We start from the raw sequence: 22,621 nt of genomic DNA on the forward strand, positions 1-22,621 counted from the left end.
TTCTTGAACACTCTCTGATCGTCTCTCTCATAATAATTCCTGAAATACCGCAATTACTCATCATAAGAACATCGAGTTTAGGAGCAATAGCCAATAACAACGCGAATGAAGTTGCATCAATGTTGCTGAGATTATTACCACTGACATCAAGCAAATATAACTTCAACTTGAATCCTCTACTAAAGCTGTCTCTTATACACATCTAGATGTGTATAAGAGACAGGTATTAGGTTTTGCTATATACATAAAAATATGTAAATGATGAAACAACTTATATATACAGTATAAATATTATATATAATAATAATAATAATAATAATAATAATAATAATAATAATAATAATAATAATAATAATAATAAAACAAGGTATAAATTTGCCAGATTTTATTAATGAAGGTGGCACGATCTTTTTCGGCCATAAGCACTTAACCAGCGGTTGATGGAATGCAACAACCCATGTCTAAATATAATTAATATAATAATAATAGTATCTCCCTTGTTTGGTTTGAATCTCGGAGTGAAACAAAACTTACTTCCGCAGGAAATGTGAATTGGGCAGCAGACCGGGAAACGATCCCAACTCTTTCACAAAGATTGCACTGCATTCTTTTATATTATAAACATGTGTGATATTGTACACGGGACATCGGCTTAAACGCTTCATACTAAGGACGGTGCGTTATTTAAACTTGCATTTAAACGCCCCAGCTGAAACAACGGTTTAGCGCGCGCACTCTAGATTGATTAAATAAGCCTTTCAAGAGATTTTGAGCGATGTCCGACCACACCCCTAACACCTGATTTGTACTTATGTAGAAACTATTTAGTTCTGCAAATTAATCATTTAAACAAGCTAGTACAGAACAGTTTATTATTATTGTGAATAATTAGTACAGCTATGCTGCTTCACTGAAATTCGAACACTCTGGTAAATATATAGTACATAGGCCTAACATTCGATAGATGGCGATAATAATAATCTTTATTTGAATCTACACTTTTAATACAGTGACACACGAGAACGGTACGTTCACAAGGATTGAACATTAACAAATATATATATACACAATATGAAACTTAACAGAAAAGTAACCGACATAACAAAGGAAATGGTAATATTAAACCAAAACAGGTGTATAAAATACTAAAACATTGTGTAAAAAACGACTTAAAATTAAAATGTTTGGAATATTAAGAAGTAAAATTAATCATAGAGGATTTAAAACAAAAAAAAACATTCTAAAGTAGAGAAATGGGATCAGTTTCGGTGATCTACCGTTCACGCTTCTTAAAAACTACATCGGCTCCTCTATTAGAACACTCTCTGGTCACATCACTTATTGTGACATCTGTCAATCTGCAATTAGTCATGTCAATATAATTATAAGGAGTAATAAAAAAGGATGCAAATGTAGATACATCAATATTGCTGAGATCATTATCACTGATATCAAGATGAGTTAATTCCAACTTGACTCCTCTATTACAACCGTCTCTGATTATATCGTTCATAATTTCTCCTGAAAGATTGCAATTACTCATGTAAAGACAACCCAGTTTAGCGGTAATAAATAGAGATACAAATGAACATATATCGACATTACTGAGATCATTGCCACAGATATCAAACACATTTAATTCCAACTTGACTCCCCTTCTTGAACACTCTCTGATCGTCTCTCTCATAATAATTCCTGAAATACCGCAATTACTCATCATAAGAACATCGAGTTTAGGAGCAATAGCCAATAACAACGCGAATGAAGTTGCATCAATGTTGCTGAGATTATTACCACTGACATCAAGCAAATATAACTTCAACTTGAATCCTCTACTAAAGCACTCTTTGATCATATCCATAATATTTCCTGATAGACTGCATTTTTTCATGTCAAGGATATTCAGTTTAGGAGCAATAAACAATAACGATGCAAACGAATGTGCATCAATGTTGCTAAGATCATTACGACTAATATCAAGAACATCTAATTCCAACTTGAATCCTTGTCTACAACACTCTTTGATCACTTCATTCATAATAGACCCTGATAGACCACAATTACTCATTTTAAGATTACTGAGTCTAGGAGCAATAACCATTAGAGATACAAATGAAGGTACATCAATTTTGCTGAGATCATTATTACAAATATCAAGGTACTTTAATTCTAACTTGAATTTTCTACTACAGCACTCTCCGATCATTTCATTCATAAGAATTCCCGATAGACTGCAATTGTTCATTTTAAGAGTATTCAGTTTAGGAGCAATAGCTGTTAAAGTTGCAAAAGAAGATACATCGATGTTGCTGAGATTACTATTTCGAATAGAAAGGAAATACAATTCCAACTTAGCTCCTTTACTAGAACACTCGCTAATCGATTCATTCAAAATACAGCCTGTTATATAATTGCCATGGCAATTTAGGGTGCCAAGTTTTGGTGCATTACTCAATAGATGAACTAAGAATAAAGCACTAATTGAGCCAGACAATGTAAAGTTTGTTATATCATATCTGAAACTCAGTTTTTGACATACAGCTGTTAGACATTGTATATCATCATCAGAGCATATTTCACATATTTTATTCAGCAGTTTTCTTTGGTCTGGTACTGCAAACAAAATGTGGGCAAGGAATTCACCACGTGTTTCAGATGACATTTCTTTACAAAAATGTGCTAAGTGAGTTAGATCTATGTTGTGAAAAGTCTTTCTTCTCAAAAGTTGCAGGAAATGCTCGTTTTGATTAACCTCTGCAGTATTGTGATGGGCAAAACTTCTTAGTGACTTACAAATGTCATCAATATGTGGCTTTATTTCTAAACATGTCTTGGTCATGTGCTCTATGAGCGTCTCTTTTACAGTAACTACTTGTTCTTCTTTCATAACTCTTAAGTAAGTCATTAAAGATCGATATGTTGATAGACTATTTGTTATCCAATGCTTCAAAAGCTTTCCTGCATCAGGACCCAAGAATCCAACTGCAAATGATCTTGCCATGTTTAAATGTTCATTCTCTCTTATTATCGACCATTCACTATCATTCAATGGCTTAAGTAAGTTTTTCATGTCCTTTGAACACTCATTCTCTAACCCATCTATCTGACATAGTTTGTACAAGTAAAATCCTACCAATGACTCTACTATCAATTTGTGAGGAGCTGCAAACATCTCTTTAAAGTCAGATTTAAAAATTGGTGGTTCTTTGTATACAAATCCGAGATTTAAAGCCATGTTAACCAGTCTCCTTTTTCCTTCCAAGTCATTTTTGTTTATTGATAATTGGTTTGTCTTTAACCCTTCATACATACATTTGCCTAGCCGGACCATTGCATTGACCAACTTTACTGGTGCATCATCAAATATATTAATTTTTTGCACTTTAGATTCGTGTCTGTCAATAAACTGATTCAAGACGCATCTAAAAATCTCTTTAAAGAGCTCATTCTTATCAGCAGGCAGCTTTTGCGTTTCCTCCCACATCCTACAGACAGATAGAAGTAACATTGGATTCTTACAAATGGAAATTACATCCTGATGTCCATAGTTGAACTTTGAATTAAGCATTAACTCCTCAATAAGCGAGTTCCCTAATTCTGACTTTTTAAAGAACTCAAAATGTTTCGTAATGTACTTTTTTATATTTTCTCTACTGAATCCTTTAACTTTCACATGTATGTTGCTCTCTCTAATAAACTCATCTATTTTTTCTGATCGTGATGTAAGTAACACTTTGCATTCACTCATACTAATTGTTTCTTTTTTGAATATGTCCAGTGGACTCTCACTGCCCTCTTTCAATTCATCTAATCCATCCAGTAACAATACAATGTCATTATTGTGTTTCCCAATAAATTGTTCAATTAACCTAGGATCTTGAGGAAGACGTGTTACACACTGAAAATCTTGCAAATTTATATTATGTAACATAGCATCTAAAATACTTTCACCTTTGTGAATATCTCTGATATTGACAAGAAACACTATTTTACCTTTGAAAGTTTCATCCGATTCATTTGTGGCCCAGTTGTATGCTACATACCTGAGGAGGGTTGATTTACCAATACCACCTTCCCCTTCTATTAGAACTTTACATGCATGTGTGGATTTTATAATAGATAGCACCTCTTTCAAACATGTTGGCTTGGGATTTGGCATCATTTCATCTTCTTTAAGTAGATCCAAATCAGTGAACATGTGAGCGATGTCCACATGGAACCGTGTATTCCATGTTGCTGGTGTAAACTTGATGGCATTGCAACATACACTCTTCTGTTTTTTTAGTAGATATTTTCTAATTTCCTCGTCTAAAAAAAGACAAACAAACACTTATGTATGATCTGCCTTTAAATGTATAATGAATAGATGATTGTACATGTGTACATCAGATAATACAAGGCCAATCTTTACTGCTTGAGCGTGAAAAATACTAAAACCATAAGCGGATTATATATATATATATATATATATAAAAACATATATTGCCTTGGTTTGGCTCTGTAATCATTAGTGGTAGTGGGACTGGTTTGGGCCCTTCCTAAGCTGGTCAAACGTTTCTTTTGGGTCTACAAATTTCTACTCAAGAATTAGCATATACACCTGCTGAACCTCATATATACCTCCATTATCTTCCTATCCACTCACTCCTGAAGATTGCTATTGCATGAAACAGCTGTAGAGTAAATTCACGCTTGACATAACCTTTCTATTATTATTATTACTGTATTATTAATGTATATATGTATATGTATATATATACATATATATATATATATAATGTATATATATAAACATATATATATATATGTGTATATATATACATACATATACATACATATATATAGGTCAACCACGCTGTATTACAAAATTTGCTTTCTGGGGTTTACGGGAATTGTATCACAACTTAAATCTGCATTTATGTAACTTGAAATGAAAAATTTACCGTCTGCCAGATATTCCACAGCTTTTGACTGTTTACATTCTTTTAACTTTTTAATGAATGCTTCCATCTTATCTTCACAAATTATCATTCTGTGCTCCAGATCCTTAATCAAAAGCCATTTATCTCCATATTTCTTTAGTGGCATGTTGAAAACATTATCAAGATTGTCTACTTCAACTTGAGACAACGCCATTCCCAGCTTTACGAGCTTTTGTCGGTGCTGCGTGAATTTTAAAATTATAATTTGTCTGATCTGATTGAATAATGGATGCAGATTTTTATTCTTCGGTTTGAAATCAAATTGTTCAGTTAAATTTATGGTTTCGTACAGGATCCTAAGATCTGATGAACTTAGATTTCCAAAAGCATTTAAGTTGTCCAACAAGTCACGCATTCTGTTAGCATTTTCCAGTATAATATCCGTCAAATGGTCATTGTACAAGACTTTCAACATACTGAGGAAACCAAGTCGATCATACCAGTCTGATATGTCTTGCAAAAGCTGAAGAAATATTTTTTTAGGGATTCCTGGAAATAATGTAATAAAAATACTAAAATATTACATATCGTCTTAACCATGAAATACTATTTAATTACCATCTAATAAAATAATAGTGAAGATAATCAAATACATTAAATGAATCTGCCTGTATAGATAATGTTTTTGTTACATTTTTTAATAACCTATGCCCTGTCAAATTTTATTATATTAAAGGCACATCAAGACTATATGGGCAATACAATCAGTTTTTTGTCAAAGAAAATGTTAGTATCTGAACCAGAATCATGTTTTCCTTTGAAGCTTTACATAATATTCAAAACCCAATCAATACGATATTGATTATTATAAAATTAACTACTGGGTTGAATAAATTATATCCAAATCATCTTAAACCTGAGGAATTTAAAATTAGTTTAGGAGACATTGTCTGTACTTTTTGGTAATATTTTTTTCGAGATGATTGTCATATACACCAAACTGAATATGGATGCTGTAAGGATACCGTAGGCCTATATTTTAAAACCATAAATAGTTTCAAATTGAATATTTAAATAAAATCTAAGTGAAAAAACATATAATGACTGATTAATGCTTGTTTTGAATTAAATCTCAATAGACAATCGTTTGGAGGTTTATATCAAATGTTTCTATTATAGCTTTTCAAAAACAAAAATTTGTCATCTATAAAATTTTGAAGCTAAATGAAATTCTTTCAAGATTCATTATCCAATCTTATTATCTCTTTTATCAACCATTTTAGGTAAAGAATATTATATGATTTGCTATTAAATTTACCTTCAGCGAGAGCTTCAACGAGTGGATACAGTTCACGTTGATTTAACGTTTCAATGAATGATTCCATCTTCCCTTCCAATAGTGTCATTCTGTGCTCCAGATCTTTAATCAAATGCCAACTGTCTACATACCTCTCTAGTGGTATGTTATACTCACTATCAAGAGTTTCTACATCGACTTCAGTCAATGTCATTCCTAGCTTTACAAGCTTTTGTCTGTGCTGTGTGAAATTTGATATTTCAATTTCTCTGACGTTTCTGAATAATGGAAGCAGATTTGTGTTCTTCGGTTCGAAGTCAAACTGTCCAGTTAAATTAATGGTTTCATAGAGGATGCTAAGATTTGTTCGACTCAGCCTCCCAGAAGCAATTAAGTTTTCCAACAAGTCACGCATCCTGAAAGCATTATGTAGTGTGGTATCGTTAGTCACATGGTCTCTGTACAATACTTTAAGCATAGTGATGGATCCAAGTCGATCATACCATTCGGATATATCTTGCAAAAGCTGAAGAAACATTTCATCAGAGATTCCTGGAAGCAGTTTAATAAACATACTAAAATATTACACCAAGTCTCAACCATGGTTATACTATTAAACAAATTCATACTGATGAAACAAATGATAATATTATGATAATGCAATATGTAACTGTTTTAAACCTATAGATTGGCCTAACTAAATGACTGAAGACCATAATTTACAAATGGATTTTTGTTGCTACTCACCCCAGTATATAAAATATAGCGTGTTTATTTATTGTTTATTATGGGAATTTCTTAAATTATAAACTAATGGGCCATGTTTTACTGTAATGGTCAAATACAAATCGGTCATATTTACGGTATTACTATATATCGCCATCATCTTCACCATCATAATAAATCTCCTTAAAGGTAAATTTTGTGCACCAAATTAGGATTTTGAAGCCGAAGGGTGGATTAAAACTTTCCCACCCATATACACAGAGTAGAGTTTACGGTATTTTTTTGATTTTCATTCATAAGCCAAAAGGTTTACAAAAAAGCACTTTAGGCCCGCGACTCCACTTATGCTTAAAGCTCCATTCCTGGCAAGATTTCAGTTCCTAAGAAAAATCTAATTTTTATAATTTATAATCATAAATGTTATAAAGATTTATAAATGTAATACGAAATTGCTAATTTAACTGAATTTAGACATTCCTAAACATGAAAAAAATGTAAAATAAGACTGAAATTTGATTTTTTGTGTGTTCTACACAAAAAATAAATACGGATTAGATTTTTCGGTGATTTGCGATAGGTCTACGAAGAAACATAGGATTAGTAGCAAAGATACTAGAAACACAAATAGAGCACTTGGTAAAAATGAGGCGGAAATCGTGCCCGACGTAGGCGGCGCCCTTCTTTTTAACCCTGCAAGTTTTCTATCCTTCATGCCTGACGTACATGGCGCCCTTCCATTGCTAAGTATATCCAGACGCACACGGCGCCCTTCTTTTTCCACTAATGGAATAAAACTTTATCACTAGAGTGCGTCCGGCCATACGATTTTGCGCTATATTGTTGTTTTCTATACGGTACTGATCCATAGGCTTAATTGTGTGTTTTATTTGGATAATAGCAACGATTTCCACCTCCGCCAAGGAATTGTGTACAATTTGTTAATTGAGAATTGACAATAAAATACGCGACGACTTGGTAACGAAAGTTTGGTTGAAGTTTTTTTAGATCCAGCCGTAAGGGGCGTCCCATTGTTTGTATTCCCACCATGCATTTCGGTGGAACACTTTTTTTGTGTGGAGAACTCTATCTTGTGTTTCTAGTATCTTTGGTAGTAGTTAGTAGGCGCCGAAAACATAGCCTATCCAACACTGCTGCTAGGCTAGGCCTGCCTTACCCCAATTTAGGTTCTCTCTTCTTTTATCACACATAAAAACGGCCGACATGGTATTGACACTTGTGAAATATAATATTCCCATAGGAATTATTTTAAATCTGTTAGAAAATTATTCTGACCGAAATTTTGACAATTAAAAAAACATATCTCAGGCCTAGCCCTACTCGATTGATCGCAGTGTGCTAGATGCGAAGTACAAAAACCAATTTCTTCAGGGAGGGCGCACTTTATTGACTGTATAAAGTATACGTAAAAGCGAGAGCATTCCAACGGATGCGATATACAACCTCTGAATTGCCTAACGAATAATTTGTCGAGAAATGGTAATAGAAATAGTCTCGTATTTCACAATTTGTTTATTCTTTTGTGTAAAACTAAAATGTATGCCAATATTTTTCCATTGTTTACAATAAATAGAGTAATGCATATGCATTTTTTCTATAAAAAAAAATCTTTTTTAGTGAAATTTTGCCGGAATGGGGCTTTAAGCGAACTGTTCTTGACACATTTCAAAGACACAATATCTGGCACCAAGCGTCTATTTAAATGACAATGGTTTTGAATTACATTTTTAAAAACATTTAAACAAAATCTGATAAATTATGTACAGGTTAAGGTTTCATGCCTTAGTAAAATCATTAGTTTGCGGGGGTTTACGTCCGATTGTATCACAACCTCAATCTGTATTAGACGTAAAAGATTAATTTAAAATGGAAAATTGGAAGAAAAAACAATTATAATGGCTGATATACAATTTAATGTTTAAAATATTCAGTATCACGACTTTCATAATTAAGTTGAGTAGTATATCCGTCATTAAGTTACCTTCAGCGAGAGCATCAACAGCCGAATACAGTTCACATTCATTTAACGTTTTAATGAATGCGTTCATGTTTCCTTCACGAATTATCATTCTGTACTCCAGATCCTTAATCAAATGCCAGCTGTCTACATATTTCTTTAGTGGCATGTTAAACACATTATCAAGATTTTCTACATCGCTTGGAGTCAGTACCATTCCCAGCTTCACAAGACTTTGTCTGTACTGCGTGAATTTTGATATCACAATTTTTCTGACATTTTTAAATAATGGCTGCATATTTTTATTCTTCGGTTTGAAATCAAATTGTTCAGTTACATTTATGGTTTCATACAGGATGCTAAGATCGGTTGAACTCAGATTCCCAGAAGCAATTAAGTTGTCCAACAAGTCACGCATCTTGGAAGCATTATATAGTATGACATCAGTCAAATAGCCACTGTACAAGACTTTCAGCATTCTGATGGATCCCAGTCGATCATACCATTCTGATATATCTTCCAACAGCTGAAGAAATATTCTGTCAGATATTCCTGGCAATAATGTAAACATCTATATTATTACACAAAGGGACATACATGATGATACTATAACCACACTTATGGAAAATAATATAAGTAATAATGCTGTTGTTGCTATTGTTAATTGACTGTTAGGGAGTAGGTGTTGTAAATTTAGTTTAATATCTATAGTGTAGGCCTATGTATGTTGTGAAAAAGATCAGTCAAAAGCTTTGTATGAATTAATCTGTATTAAATGTAAACAATTAGCTTTAAATGAACAATTTAAAGAAAAAATAATTGCTGATTTTAACTTGTCTTCAAAAGACAATCTTTTATAAACTTCATATTCATTACATTAAAATTCCATCTTTGTTTTGTTAACCATTAAATAATAATAGATATCATCCGTCATTAACATTACCTTCGGCGAGAGCTTCAACAGCAAGATAGAGTTCACGTTCATTTAACGTTTTAATGAATGCGTTCATGTTTCCTTCACGAATTATCATTCTGTACTCCAGATCCTGAATTAAATGCCAGCTGCTTTGATATCTCTTTTGTGGTATGTTATACGCACCATCAATAATCACTACATCAGTTTGAGTCAGTATCATTCCTAGCCTTACAAGGTTTTGTCTATGCTGCGCAAATTTTGATATTTCAATATCGCTGACGTTTTTGAATAATGGACGCAGATTTACATTCTTCGGTATGAACCCAAATTGTTGAGTTAAATTTATGGTTTCGTACAGAATGTTAAGATTTGTTCGACTCAGATTTCCAGAAACAGTTAAGTCGTCCAACAATTCACGCGTCGTAGAAGCATTAGATAGTGTTTTAGCGGTAGTCACATGATCTCTGTACAACACTTTAAGCATACTGATGGATCCAAGTCGATCATACCACTCTGATATATCTCCCAACAACTGACGAAATATGATGTCAGTTATTCCTGTAAGTAATGTAATGAATATACCGCACTATAATATGATACTGATAAAAGGTACTGATAAAAATGAAAATAATGATGGAAAAAATAAAATGAGGATAACGACGATTATATATCTGAAATAATGAAGGAATGAATAAATAAATAAATGGAGAGGTAAAACAAGTATGAGTTATACAGATATTAAAGTATACTGATATATTAGGCCTACTTATTGATGGAAATAAATGTACTGAAGCTATATTTTACCTGTAGTTCCTGGAGAAATTTGCATCTCTGTCTGAATAGGACTATCAGACTGATCTGGAAAATTAAGCAATTAATAATTCAGTTGAGGCAATTACAGTAAATCCATATCTACAGTAGCATAACAGTCCATGTGAATGGATTGTATACCGTACTAATCCAAATATTGTTAGTATATTCCGTTGTATTATTGGGAAGAGCTTTTTTTCTTAGTGTCATAGGCGGTTAGGGCTGGAGACTTTGTAGGGATGCATTATCTGCTGAATTTGCATTAAAAAAGCTTTTAACTCTATCAGGTTCATGTAATAATTCAATGATAATTAAACAAAAAACTATAGTTACACGAAATACTCACAAAATTTGTACGTACTGCCATGCAAACTGCCATATGCACGGACATTAATGCTTACCTGCAGACGTTCTTAGACTTGCTTTACTTGTAGTAGCATGCTTGTCACCATTACTTGCCATCCTCAGCCCAATAGGATCCTTTTTTGAATCAATGATGAGATGTGTTGTTATCGTTCTCAGAACCTCATCCATGTTTTCTTTACAAATCTTATTTCTATGCTCCAAATCAACGAATAATCCCCATCTGTCAGTCTTTTGTTTAGAACTGAAAAGTTCTGTGATCTTCTTGACATCATTATCAGTAAGACTTTCTACAAACTTGATCAGACTTTGTCTGTTAGTTGTAAACTTTGATACGATGACTTTCCTGATATCCTCAATTGTCATCGACAACCTTTTTATTTCCGGTTCCAAGCCAAATGGTTTAGTTATATTGATAGTATCGTATAGTACTTTTAGATCTGCGGGACTCAGATGTCCAGAGGTACGTAATAAGTCGAACAAGTCAATCACCTTGGTGGCAGCATATAACTTATCAGGTTCAGTTACAAGATCTCTGTACAAAACCTTCAGCTTATTGATGTATCCATGACGATCATACCACACTGACATGGACTTTAATATCACTCTGAAATCAGCATCAGAGATTCCTAAAAAATTAAATAATATTTTTTTTTTTATAAAACGGCCAGATCTCTAGAACTCATCGTCATTTGTAGTCCTTGAACAATTAGGCCTAGTAAGCCAAAAATATAGATTTGTATGCAAGCCAGCTCTGTGTATGCTCACTTTTAACTGAAAATCTTTAGTTGGTGTATTGACCTGCCAAAAATTATGTTCCAGTGGCTTTCGTTTAAAAATTAGATTTTTTAGATATACAGTATTGTGCAAAAAGTGCTGTCGCTCCATGAATAATTGACGGTCATCTTTTATGGGTATTCGCCTGTCAAGACTTACAGCCCAATATTTGGTTGAGAAGTACAAGTTAAGCAACAAGTAAGTCAACCAATCAATCAATCAATCAATCAATCAGTCAATCAATCGATCAATCGATATTCGCTTTTATTATATTTCAAAGGCCAAATATGGAGCAGGGATACAACAGGTTATAAATTATATAATATGCTAAAAATCCCTAAATACAAATCTATGTATTTCTAATTTTATTTGAATCTTTTCATTTTTTTTTTTTTATAATCGACTAGGTTCATCTGGTTTGCTTATATTATGACCGTAGAGCTGATTCATCAATAATAAACCAAGCACAATTGAAAGCTCGCAGTAAGTTTACTTTAATTGTGCTTGGTTTATTATAGATGAAACAGTAACTTTGTAGGCCTACTTCCTATTTTAGTCATTTTTATTTCCTGGTCAAACAAAAGCTTGTTCGTGTTAGATGTACAGTGTACTATACGTTAACTCACCTTTCGACATGTCTGCTTCCATACTGTTTTACTAATATCTACTAAAAATCAAATAAGAATTAAAGAAATGTAAAATAGAATTACTGACTGACGTGTTACAATTTATATTAGTCGACTGGTGTCTTCTTTTTTTCTTCTCTAAAATAAAATAATAATAAAAGCAATGTACTTTGGCAGAGGTCTTTTAGAAACAGCTCAAAGCAGTAAGTATTGGCTTTGGGCCTATATCTTTTATTGCTTGCAAGCTAATCTCCATCCGCCTTTAACACATACCGTACCAGATTGGGCCTACAAATATTAATCCTTTTGTTCATATTTAACATCGGTATAGCATTGTTGTACATTCCTTTCATGAGTTTATAATTACTGTTTTAACAGCATTGAAGTATTACCTCCAATATTTGTTTTCCTATTTAGTGGGCCTACTTTTTTACAGATCCATGACGACATTAACAGGCCTTCTACATTATAAAAAATCCTTTCATTTCAGCGGGACTCTCGGTTTGACATTGTATTGCATGCATTTAGAATTAGCCTACGGCTTAGTAGCATTGTTGAAGTATTAAAAATAACCCTTTTTTTGCAAGTCCATTAAATATTGTCAACAAAGATGTTAATACATATGAAAAGGAAATAACTCCAGGACCTATATTATAATATTGTTAACGCTTACAAGCTCATTTGGCATTAACAACGAACAAGCGAAAGCTGACATTCACGAGGCTCTCAGCGCTTAAGAATCAGTACGGTACGTAAACGGCAACCACAATATCATTTATATACGCCCTAGAACATAAAATACTATACTATACTAAATGTTATGACATTGCTCTTTTTACTGGGTCTCACAAACATTTCATGATTATTTCAAATATGAGAATACTAACAGCCGGGCCGGAAGTGAACATATGAGTAAGCCTATTAAGCAGTTAGGCAACATTATTTTATTATCACGGGAACAAGAGAACAAGAATTTCCATATTTGTGGCACATGCTTAAAGAACAGACTCTACGCCGGTTAATATAAACAAGAAGCAGCAGTACTTGGTAAAGACGCGACAACTTGATTTCTAGCTTCGAACAAGGTATCCGTTAGTAGAAGACAGCCTATCAATAGTGACATTCTGAGAATGTTCGAAATCAGGAAATATTTCCAACTTTATGTTAAAAAAGATTAAAACATGTTAAATATAGACACAATATATATACATAGACGATCATAGAAAATGTATAAATAGGCCTAGTTATAATAATCAGCTTAGTGTAAAAATAATAAAATTAATACAAAATGTGAATGAATAAAGGAAGAAGGCAAAATAGGAAGGAAATTCGGAGCAGCTTATAAGTATTGTATATCGAAAGTTATATAATAATGATAATAACTCATTATATTTTACGTTTTTGTAATAAATTTTACAAATGTCTTTATAAAAATATGTTATTAGTAAGGAAGAAGTAATGAACAAAATAAAATAATGTTGGATACTGGCTATAACTTCTCGTTGATGATTTTTTCTTAAATAATTTTCTAAAGCAATGGCGGATCCAGAAATCGAAATGTGGGGTGGGGGCATCCACCTCACCCACCCCCCCCCCCCACGATGGTTCGGGCTGTGGTAAAGAAATTTATGATTATGCCGCACCCATTGAATCCGCCATTGAATCTGAGGTCCCCAATATATTCGTGTGGAACTTAGGCGACATTGTAGACTTATCTTGTTTGCACTTCAGCCAAATCAGTACCAGTCGCTGTGGTAATACTAAATGAAGTAAAGTGAAGTAATTAATACTCACCCTCTGCGTTTTCTATAATATTTCAATTTTATTCACCCGAATCCTGATCACATTTCTCTTCCTTAGAGTAGAGTAAAGCCCCTTGTTCATCATAACTCAAGCTCATGAACGCTCTGGCTGGCCGGGTTCTATGGATGATTGGTTTCTAACGGTAGAACTGTTTTTGCATAATCAATACATTGTGCACAGTGAATAATATTAACATAAACACTGTTTCCCCCATTCATATTGCTGATTTTTTCCGGCTATGGTTCATGGGGAGAATTCTTATGGCTTAGTACTGTACGGCCCAAAATTGTGCTTTTCGATCACAAGAGATTGGAAATCCAAATAACATTATTTAGATAAGCAATTTAATATTTTTGGTACGACGACCTCGTCGTGGTTCCATGTCCGATGGGAGTGGGGGATTTCTAGTCGTGGGTCCAGGCCTGTCCGACGGGTGGGAATTTCCTCTCTTACCCTCGCTCTACCGCCACTGCATGACATAGTACAACCACTGGCGGATTTATGCGGCGTAAGGGGCGTACCCATCTATTTTGTGTAAACAATGCTTTTTGTAAAGCTTTCAGAAAATTACTATCAGTGGCGTAACGCCTACGTGCTCTCGTGCGGTTGTCCACAGGGCCTTCGACCCCTGCGGGCCCCGAAGCCCTAACCACATGGCCTTCGATGTAGCACCCTGACCCAAAATGGCTTTGTTGATATATAACAGCATAATGCGTCTCTTCTCTGGCACCGACTGTATGTCATATTATGTCCAGTGGTAAGTTAAAGGGAGCCCATAAATGTTTAGATTTTAAGTATGTGAGTGCTATTTCCGGCCATCTAGACCTGCATCTAGAGGTACCGTAATCCTAAATTATCTTTTCTTTGTTGGTATTGACCCTCCATCAGTGAATGCCCCTCCCTGGTTTCCCTCTATTTCAAATTTTGTTTGAAAATAAACAGACGCCACGTACACCATCCAACTTCATACCATATTTACATTCTGTACTTAAAATTTATGTAATCGTGATGTTGTTACTGCAGGCCTGCTTTTCTATTGTTGTTAGTATTATAAAAGGATAATTTAAGCGTGTTTAACAAAAAGTTAAATCCATCCATACTCATGACAATAAGGTGTGGTTAGAACCTGTCACTTTTAATCTGCACAGATCGATAATGGTCATATGCTTTCCTATTTGAAATTCGGAAATATTAGATCTTGGTCTTGACGACACAATTTGTCGTAACATTGATGCATACCCTACCTATATGCAGTGGCGTAAAGGTGGGGCCGGAGGTCCTGTGGCTTGCCGAGACTGGGGGAAATATTTGGGTCCTGGTCACCAATCCATTGTTGGATTTTAGATGTGCTCGTTTTTTAATCATGCTTGTCATTACATTCTAATGTTTTCAACGACGAAATAAATGATATGACATCAGTGGTGGATCCATGAATTTGAAATGGTAAGGGTTGAGGTAAGGAAATTTATGATTAAGTAACCTTTAGATGACGAGAAATGGCACTCGGAGAACAAAAATGTGAATAAAATATTCTTTTTGAAAAAAAAAATAAGGGGGGAGGGGCAGCTTTTCCCTTAATATCCGCCAATGATTATACAAAAGAGGGAATATATTATATGACCACCTAGCCTGTCTCTTATACACATCTAGATGTGTATAAGAGACAGTATATATATAACATGAAGAGGGGTCCACGTGTGTTCATATATGAATAATAATAAACAATAATAATAAAACAGGAAACTGAGTAAAATAGGAGACTTCAGAAATGACCTCAAAGAAGTTATATTTTACCATTTTTTGCGATGCTACTGGTGTTTGTGTTAATTCCCTAAAATTCAAACACGAGTTCTTTTCCAGTTGATGCAGTGCAGCCAGCAAGTTTATGAGAAAGATACTCAAATGAGAGTACAGGTATTAGTAATTCTTTAAAAAAAATGCCATAAATTAATTTTTTTTTATTACTAATTGTTATTGATGTTTATTCCATACATATACTTATCACATAAAGCTAAACACACGTTGACAGCGTAACAACAAAACTGTATAAACGAGCAACTGCGTCTATTTCCAAAAAGATTTTATAACAGCAGAAGATAATTACTGTATTTATTAAGATACAAGTCTATATTTCTGTTTTCAGAAGTTTAATCAGTTTAATGTTTTTCTTTATTCAACTTCTATCAGACATTTTTTGAAAGCAAATAGGCTACAGGCATTACCTTTAAAATGATCTACAACAGAATATGACAAATGTTCGGAAGTAAACATTTCCAAAAACGTACCCAAAATCAAGTAGGCCGATGTACATATTTTGGCCCAAACGGCCGCCCATATTAACAGTAGCTACTGTCACATTTTGTATCTACTACAGTTTCTTAAGTCAAGTTGCTGAACAATAGTCAAAAGTAGTCTAATGATTTAATTTACACAAAATTGGGAATTATTTCAGCAGTAGGCCTACAATCAGTGGCTTAATGCTGAGGCGGGGGCCCTGTGGCTATCTCAGACTGGGGGGTACTTGTCGCGGGTCAGTTGCGTATCCAGGAATTTGAAATAGAGAGGGGCAAAAGGAGGGACTTTCACAAATGGAGGGTATATACGGCCTCACAGTCCCTGGTAGGGGCTGTGATAAGAACATTTATCATATCATAATTATGATATTGGCACCTATAGATGGCCGGAAATGCCAGTGGCACTCACAACTGGGCCCTCAATATCTGTTGGCACCGAATGTATACAGTCGATGTAAGACACATTATGCTGTTATGTATCAACAAAGCTACTTGGGACAGGGTGCTGGATCAAGAATCTTATGGGTAGGGACCTGCGGACCGCCGCACCAGAGTGTCCAGCCGGCCCCTCCCACCCCCTCCCCACTTTCCTAAATTTTTCAAAAAAAAAAAAAAAATGGGATAAAATGAAAATTCTCTCAAATTTTTAGTCTAGGAGTGTCATTTCCGGCCATCTAGAGGTGCGATAGTAATAAGTTTTCTTACCTCAGCCCCAACCATTGTGGAGCTGAGGTAGTATACCCTCCATCTGTGAACGGGCCTCTCTAAGCCCCCTCTATTTCAAATTTCTGGAACCGCCACTGGCCACTGCGCATAAGTAACAATCTCAAGTTTTGAAGTTACACACGAGGATTCGAACCTGACCTCAAGTTGAAAATCGATGTCGCAATGATTGCCGTGTTACAAAGCTTACCGTTACTTATTCATTTTAACAATGTATACATTGTATTTAAAACCCTGTTTCTCAGTCTTCCATTGCACACATACGTTTGATGGTGCGTCGCGTATTTGAGAGCGACGCTTATTAGAGAATTTACGGTACACATTCAGCAGTGGCGTAACGCTGGGCCTGGGGGCATGTGGATTGAGACTGGGGCCTTTTTTTTGCATCCCATTCTCCAATTCAATTGTGGGATTTTTTAGGTATACTCGTTTTTTGTTCATATTTGTCACTGGGGCCCTACTTGTCGGGGCCCTGCGGACCGCCGCACAAAAGGCACTATAGGCGTTACGCCACTGCCTACAATATGTACGAATTTTTACTCCTTACTAACATTTTGTTTTAGTGCCAAAGGCCTATTTTACTAGAATAAAGTTAATCATTTGACCAGATGCATTTACTGTATGATGCCTGGGAGTGCAGTATTGTTGGTTGTTCGATTTCTGGCGTCTTAACTACAAAGTTACAACAACTTCACCTTAAAATGTTATTAGTACTGGAGATCAAAATTAGAACAAGCGTTAGTAATTATTTTTCTAAATAGTAAGTAATGCTATAAAAATTAAACAGGTAAAATATAATTAATCAATCTGCCCGAAGGCTTCAACGATGGTCGTTGTGCTTATCTTCCTCGGAAATACAAATCGTATTTAAACGTTTGCGAAAGTTGCGGCGGTGGTTATGCATATCACAAAATGGTTAAATGACGTTCACACAATGTTGTGGAAGTTATGTGTGAAATTACGCTGTAAGTAATGTTTACATGGTTCTACAAAATGACGTTTACAACACCAAATTATAAACGTACTTATAATGTAATATTGTTACTGGGTTCTTAAAGAAATGAATCACACCATTCTTGCAGACACCTGTAACAATCGGTAGCTTGTTTGCTGTTTGCATTTATTGTTTCCTTCAACCATTGAGTAAACAAGTGTCCGTTCATATGTACCATTAAGAACTTCCCAAGTAAAACGTAAGCCTGAAATGAACAAAAAAGAGGGAATATAAAACCTAAAATAGCTATCGTAAAACCTCGAACCTTCTGTTAGCAAGCTCGGGCCATGTAGTACTATTTAAAGTAGGCCTACTTGAAATTTATGTTCATATGATTATATTACTTCCGTCGGCTGAAAAATGAATTTATTTAAATATGTCCTTTGTTCTTGGGACGTAAACAAAATTGGTCCGCAAAGTATTGTAACTGTAAACGGTTTGGTTTTTCAACCTTCTACCTTCGCCTATATCTACGCAAAATTAACACAAGTGATCACTAAAAAATTCTGACAACTTTTTACTGTGGAGAGTAAACTTGGATCAATGTAGTGATCACCTTGAGGTCAGAGTTCAATCAAATCATTTTCTTGGTACCTTATCACAACCAGCTTCACATAACCTTAGACCTAAAACAGGTCCTATTCCAGCTACATCAGTTACAGGTTTATCACCCATAGGTTCACCAGTAAACTCTCTGTGTTTCTTTGATGTGCTTGCCATTTTGATGATTCACAACCTCGACACAAGAAAAAATCGTTAAAATAGAATACTTATTCAAAACAGACTAAAATCCAATTTATAAAATAATGCGGGTGTATATATGTATGTATATATATTAGTCCTATTAATTTGGGCGGCTACAGGGCCAATATATATAAAATAGATTTATATATATATATATATATATATATATATATATATATATATAATCAAAATAGATTTGTAACACGAATAAATCGATGTTAGTATAAATATATCATCATATATATTATCATCATAAATCATCAAAAAGAGGTAAATACAGTGTTCGAATAAAGAACATAATAATATATCGTGAAACATAGCTCTCAACGAATGTAGTCCTGTAAATAAATGAACAAAGAAATTGTGTAATAAAATGCCTCTGGCGGAACTCGAACCTGCGACCTCTCGCTGTCAAGGCGAGCGTCATAACCATTAGACCACAGAGGTTTCACGGTTGAACAGATTCAAATACCACCAGATGCACTCCATTACACAATAGGTAAGCTAGAAACACATAGTTGCAATTAATATAAATCAAGATAGCCGTTAACACTGTTAAATATAATACATCATCAAAGAAAGATACAGTGTTAACGGCTATCTCGATTTGTATATAATTATATATTAAATATATATATATATATATATATATATATAGTCTTATTATTTGTAAATAGGCCTAGTCCTATAGTCCTATTAATTTGGGCAACTTTAGGGGCCAAAATAGACAAACATAAGAACAAAATATTCTCGTTAGAATAATCTAATATATATGCTATAAATTTGTTAGGTTGTGTGTTGGAGTTAATCTTTACGTGAATACTCAATTGCGTACACGAATTTGTCTTTACAGGGGGGATTTCTGTTTTAAAAATGATGAATTTAAACGTAACATGCATGAAGTTGTCTTATGTTCTTTCGGCGACTGTTTGTCTATTTGTTCCCTAACGGCCGCCCATATTAAGATACGATGCTCTATTCTGGAATTTCCCACAGGCGCGGATTACAGTATGGATAGCTAGAGCAGGTCTAATATTGGAAAAGGAATGGAATTAATACCCCGATGCGAGAATATCTCTTTATATTTTAGCCCTAAAATGGTAAATTTACATATGAATAACTATAATAATAATTACAGAGTTGAAAGATATTCATAACAGTTAGGGGCCTACAGGCCTATTTTGTAACAATAATGAGTAAGTTGATATAATAAACGAATATAAATATATTAATAGATTGATATTGGATGATAGATTTTTTTAAATAGTTTTTAAAAAATTTAAATATTATTATTAACACCGTGAAGAATATATATGACTTACGGATCAATGGCCTTCAAGGAAACATTGCACATCAGGAAACTTAGCTTAGGCCTACAGCAATAATACTCTATCAGAGTCACGGTAAAGGAAAGGTCTATTCAACCTAATAGGCTAATGCTATAATTAATCAAGACTATACGGCTATAGTATTATTTATATTTTTATAAATATATATATATTATATTTGATATAAAATTAAGATTATGTTCAATAAGATAGCTTACGGTACTTGATATGTTCTCGGATGCTTCTTCGGCGATCCTCTATCACTCAGTGATATGATGACGTAGTTGCACAACAGCGTATTGCGATGGTTTTTGTTTTGTTTTGTTTTTTTAATCGTTATACCAGCCAGCACTATTGAGTACTCTAGAATCAGCCTGAAGAAAATGGTAATTAATCCCGACGGCGATTAGAGCTGGCAAAATACATTGCAAAAACAATCTTATTGGATTAGGCCTAGACCTGACCTATGTAACGGAGTGTTTTATTTCAACATTTGGTTTTTGATAAATTTGGACTTTTCTTTGATTAAATTTATGATTATTGTATAAAACATTTATAGTTAAAAAAAATGAAAGAAATCGTCATTGTCATTAGGCCTATCATTAGGCCTAATGACCAAAATTAGACTTGGACTTTTATTTTTAAAAATTGAGAAATGAAAAAAATATACTTAATTAGCGGCTTGAGGTGGGGGGAGGGGCAAGGGCACATTACTTACAGGGGTATAATTGTCTCCCACCGTCAAACTACTTTGAGTAAGTTAGTTCCCTATCGATGGCTAGGCCTAGATTACCAGGCCTGTCGCTAGGGGCCCTGTTTGGGCCGAAAAGTTTACTCATTCACGACGTACAACGACAATGATGCCACGCTTGGTCCCACTAATTTTGTGTTCACCTTGGGAACGTTCACGTTCGTATCATTTAAAATAATTATTTTGTTACTAAATACTCGTTTGTATTTGAACTTTATACTGATGATAGGAGGCCCTATCTGCATTGTAAAATTTAGAGAAAATTCATCGTCGCCATTATTTATTATCAATACGGTCCCGGCGTCATTCCTTGAATCGGGAGTACTACCTTACCGCTTGAGTTCATGATGTACACATGACATGGGTCATATCATGTAAAGATATTTATTTGTCCCGAATTATAATTTGTATTTTTAATGTATTACTAGAGATAGGTCCCTGCATTCAACAATTATGTGGATATTCATTGTACAGTATTGTTATTTACTATCAACTATTGCCCCGGCGTCACTAATTTGGATATGACGGCTCCTTCCATTAATACTGCAAGCAAAGTAATAGGAGTAGATGACATAATATAGGCATGTGAACAGGCCATGCTCACTATAACTTATGTAATTTGTGTCACGGCAGCAACTTTCGAAATATCACGGCACCTTCGAAATTCAAGGCAACAACTTTCGAAAGCACACGGTACACATTAAAAGGTTACGGCACATTTTTAAAAACAAGGCAAACTTTCAAAATTCAAGGCAACAACTTCTGAGACAACTTGGAGTTTTAGTCCTTTAGGTTGATTCCAGCATAGAGGTATAAAATAGTTTATACCTCCATGATTCCAGTGTATAAATTATCACGACTTAGCATTTTATGAATATGCATTAATATCCATCGATTGGGGAAAGGCCTATACAAAGACACACCTATTCTTATCGTTACTTCGGCGAATAGCGCCATCTCTTGGTGACTTGACTTTACACGCTTTGCATTCGCATCGCCAAATTGATGTTACATCAATAACAACAATAATAATAATAATAGCGATTATAAATTTGATATGCACCATATCATGTTTTATGGTGTGTTGAATGGTCTTAGACTCTTAATATTAAATAAAACTTATATTATGACCAAGACTTCCATCCATACGTCATGGTCATAATGTAAATGTTACTCTGACCAGAAAAGCCAAACTTGGTACATCGTGCATTCACCAGCTAGAAATCAAATATGCATAATATTATCCTCGCCTCTGAAGGAGGAGGTGAGGGTATTGCAATCACACGTGTCTGTGTGTATGTCTGTGGTGTATTTGTCCTTCCGGGCGGCGCATAACTTAACAACTACTGGATCTTACTTTACACATTGACCATATTACATTTATCGCGGTCCTCCTTGAATTTGGTGCGTTAAGTAAAATGAAGATTTTAGAACGTTATTGATATATTTTTCGGTTGCATCTGACAGAGCCAAATGATGTTGCTTCCATTAGATGTGTTTACAGTAGTCATTTTAGGAGTGGGGTGGGGGGCATTTATTCCCGGGAAAATACACAAATCAATGGTGATGTTG

The 22,621-nt window shown here is 34.4% G+C and overlaps 2 protein-coding genes across 2 annotated transcripts; both read right to left on the minus strand.

Moving 5' to 3' along the window:
• Positions 1–353: 353 nt before the first annotated feature.
• Positions 354–14,259, minus strand: LOC117105844. The gene is made up of 9 exons (XM_033247152.1): positions 14,207–14,259; positions 12,413–12,453; positions 11,048–11,638; positions 10,641–10,694; positions 9,864–10,394; positions 8,945–9,472; positions 6,241–6,771; positions 4,944–5,471; positions 354–4,308 (listed from the first exon to the last, which is right to left on the minus strand). The coding sequence occupies exons 2-9, from the start codon at positions 12,432–12,434 to the stop codon at positions 1,274–1,276; spliced, it is 5,820 nt and encodes a 1,939-aa protein (XP_033103043.1). The 5' UTR covers positions 12,435–12,453; positions 14,207–14,259; the 3' UTR covers positions 354–1,273.
• A 1,907-nt stretch (positions 14,260–16,166) lies between these two features.
• Positions 16,167–20,591, minus strand: LOC117105737 (barrier-to-autointegration factor-like). Its single transcript, XM_033246997.1, has 3 exons — positions 20,517–20,591; positions 18,821–18,962; positions 16,167–18,431 (listed from the first exon to the last, which is right to left on the minus strand). Exons 2-3 carry the CDS (start codon positions 18,944–18,946, stop codon positions 18,285–18,287), a joined length of 273 nt encoding a protein of 90 aa, XP_033102888.1. The 5' UTR covers positions 18,947–18,962; positions 20,517–20,591; the 3' UTR covers positions 16,167–18,284.
• Between the last annotated feature and the right edge of the window lie 2,030 nt (positions 20,592–22,621).

This window comes from Anneissia japonica, unplaced genomic scaffold, assembly GCF_011630105.1.
Source record: "Anneissia japonica isolate Jap-2015-1 unplaced genomic scaffold, ASM1163010v1 scaffold287754_len4335492_cov202, whole genome shotgun sequence".
Classification (NCBI taxonomy): Eukaryota; Metazoa; Echinodermata; class Crinoidea; order Comatulida; family Comatulidae; genus Anneissia; species Anneissia japonica.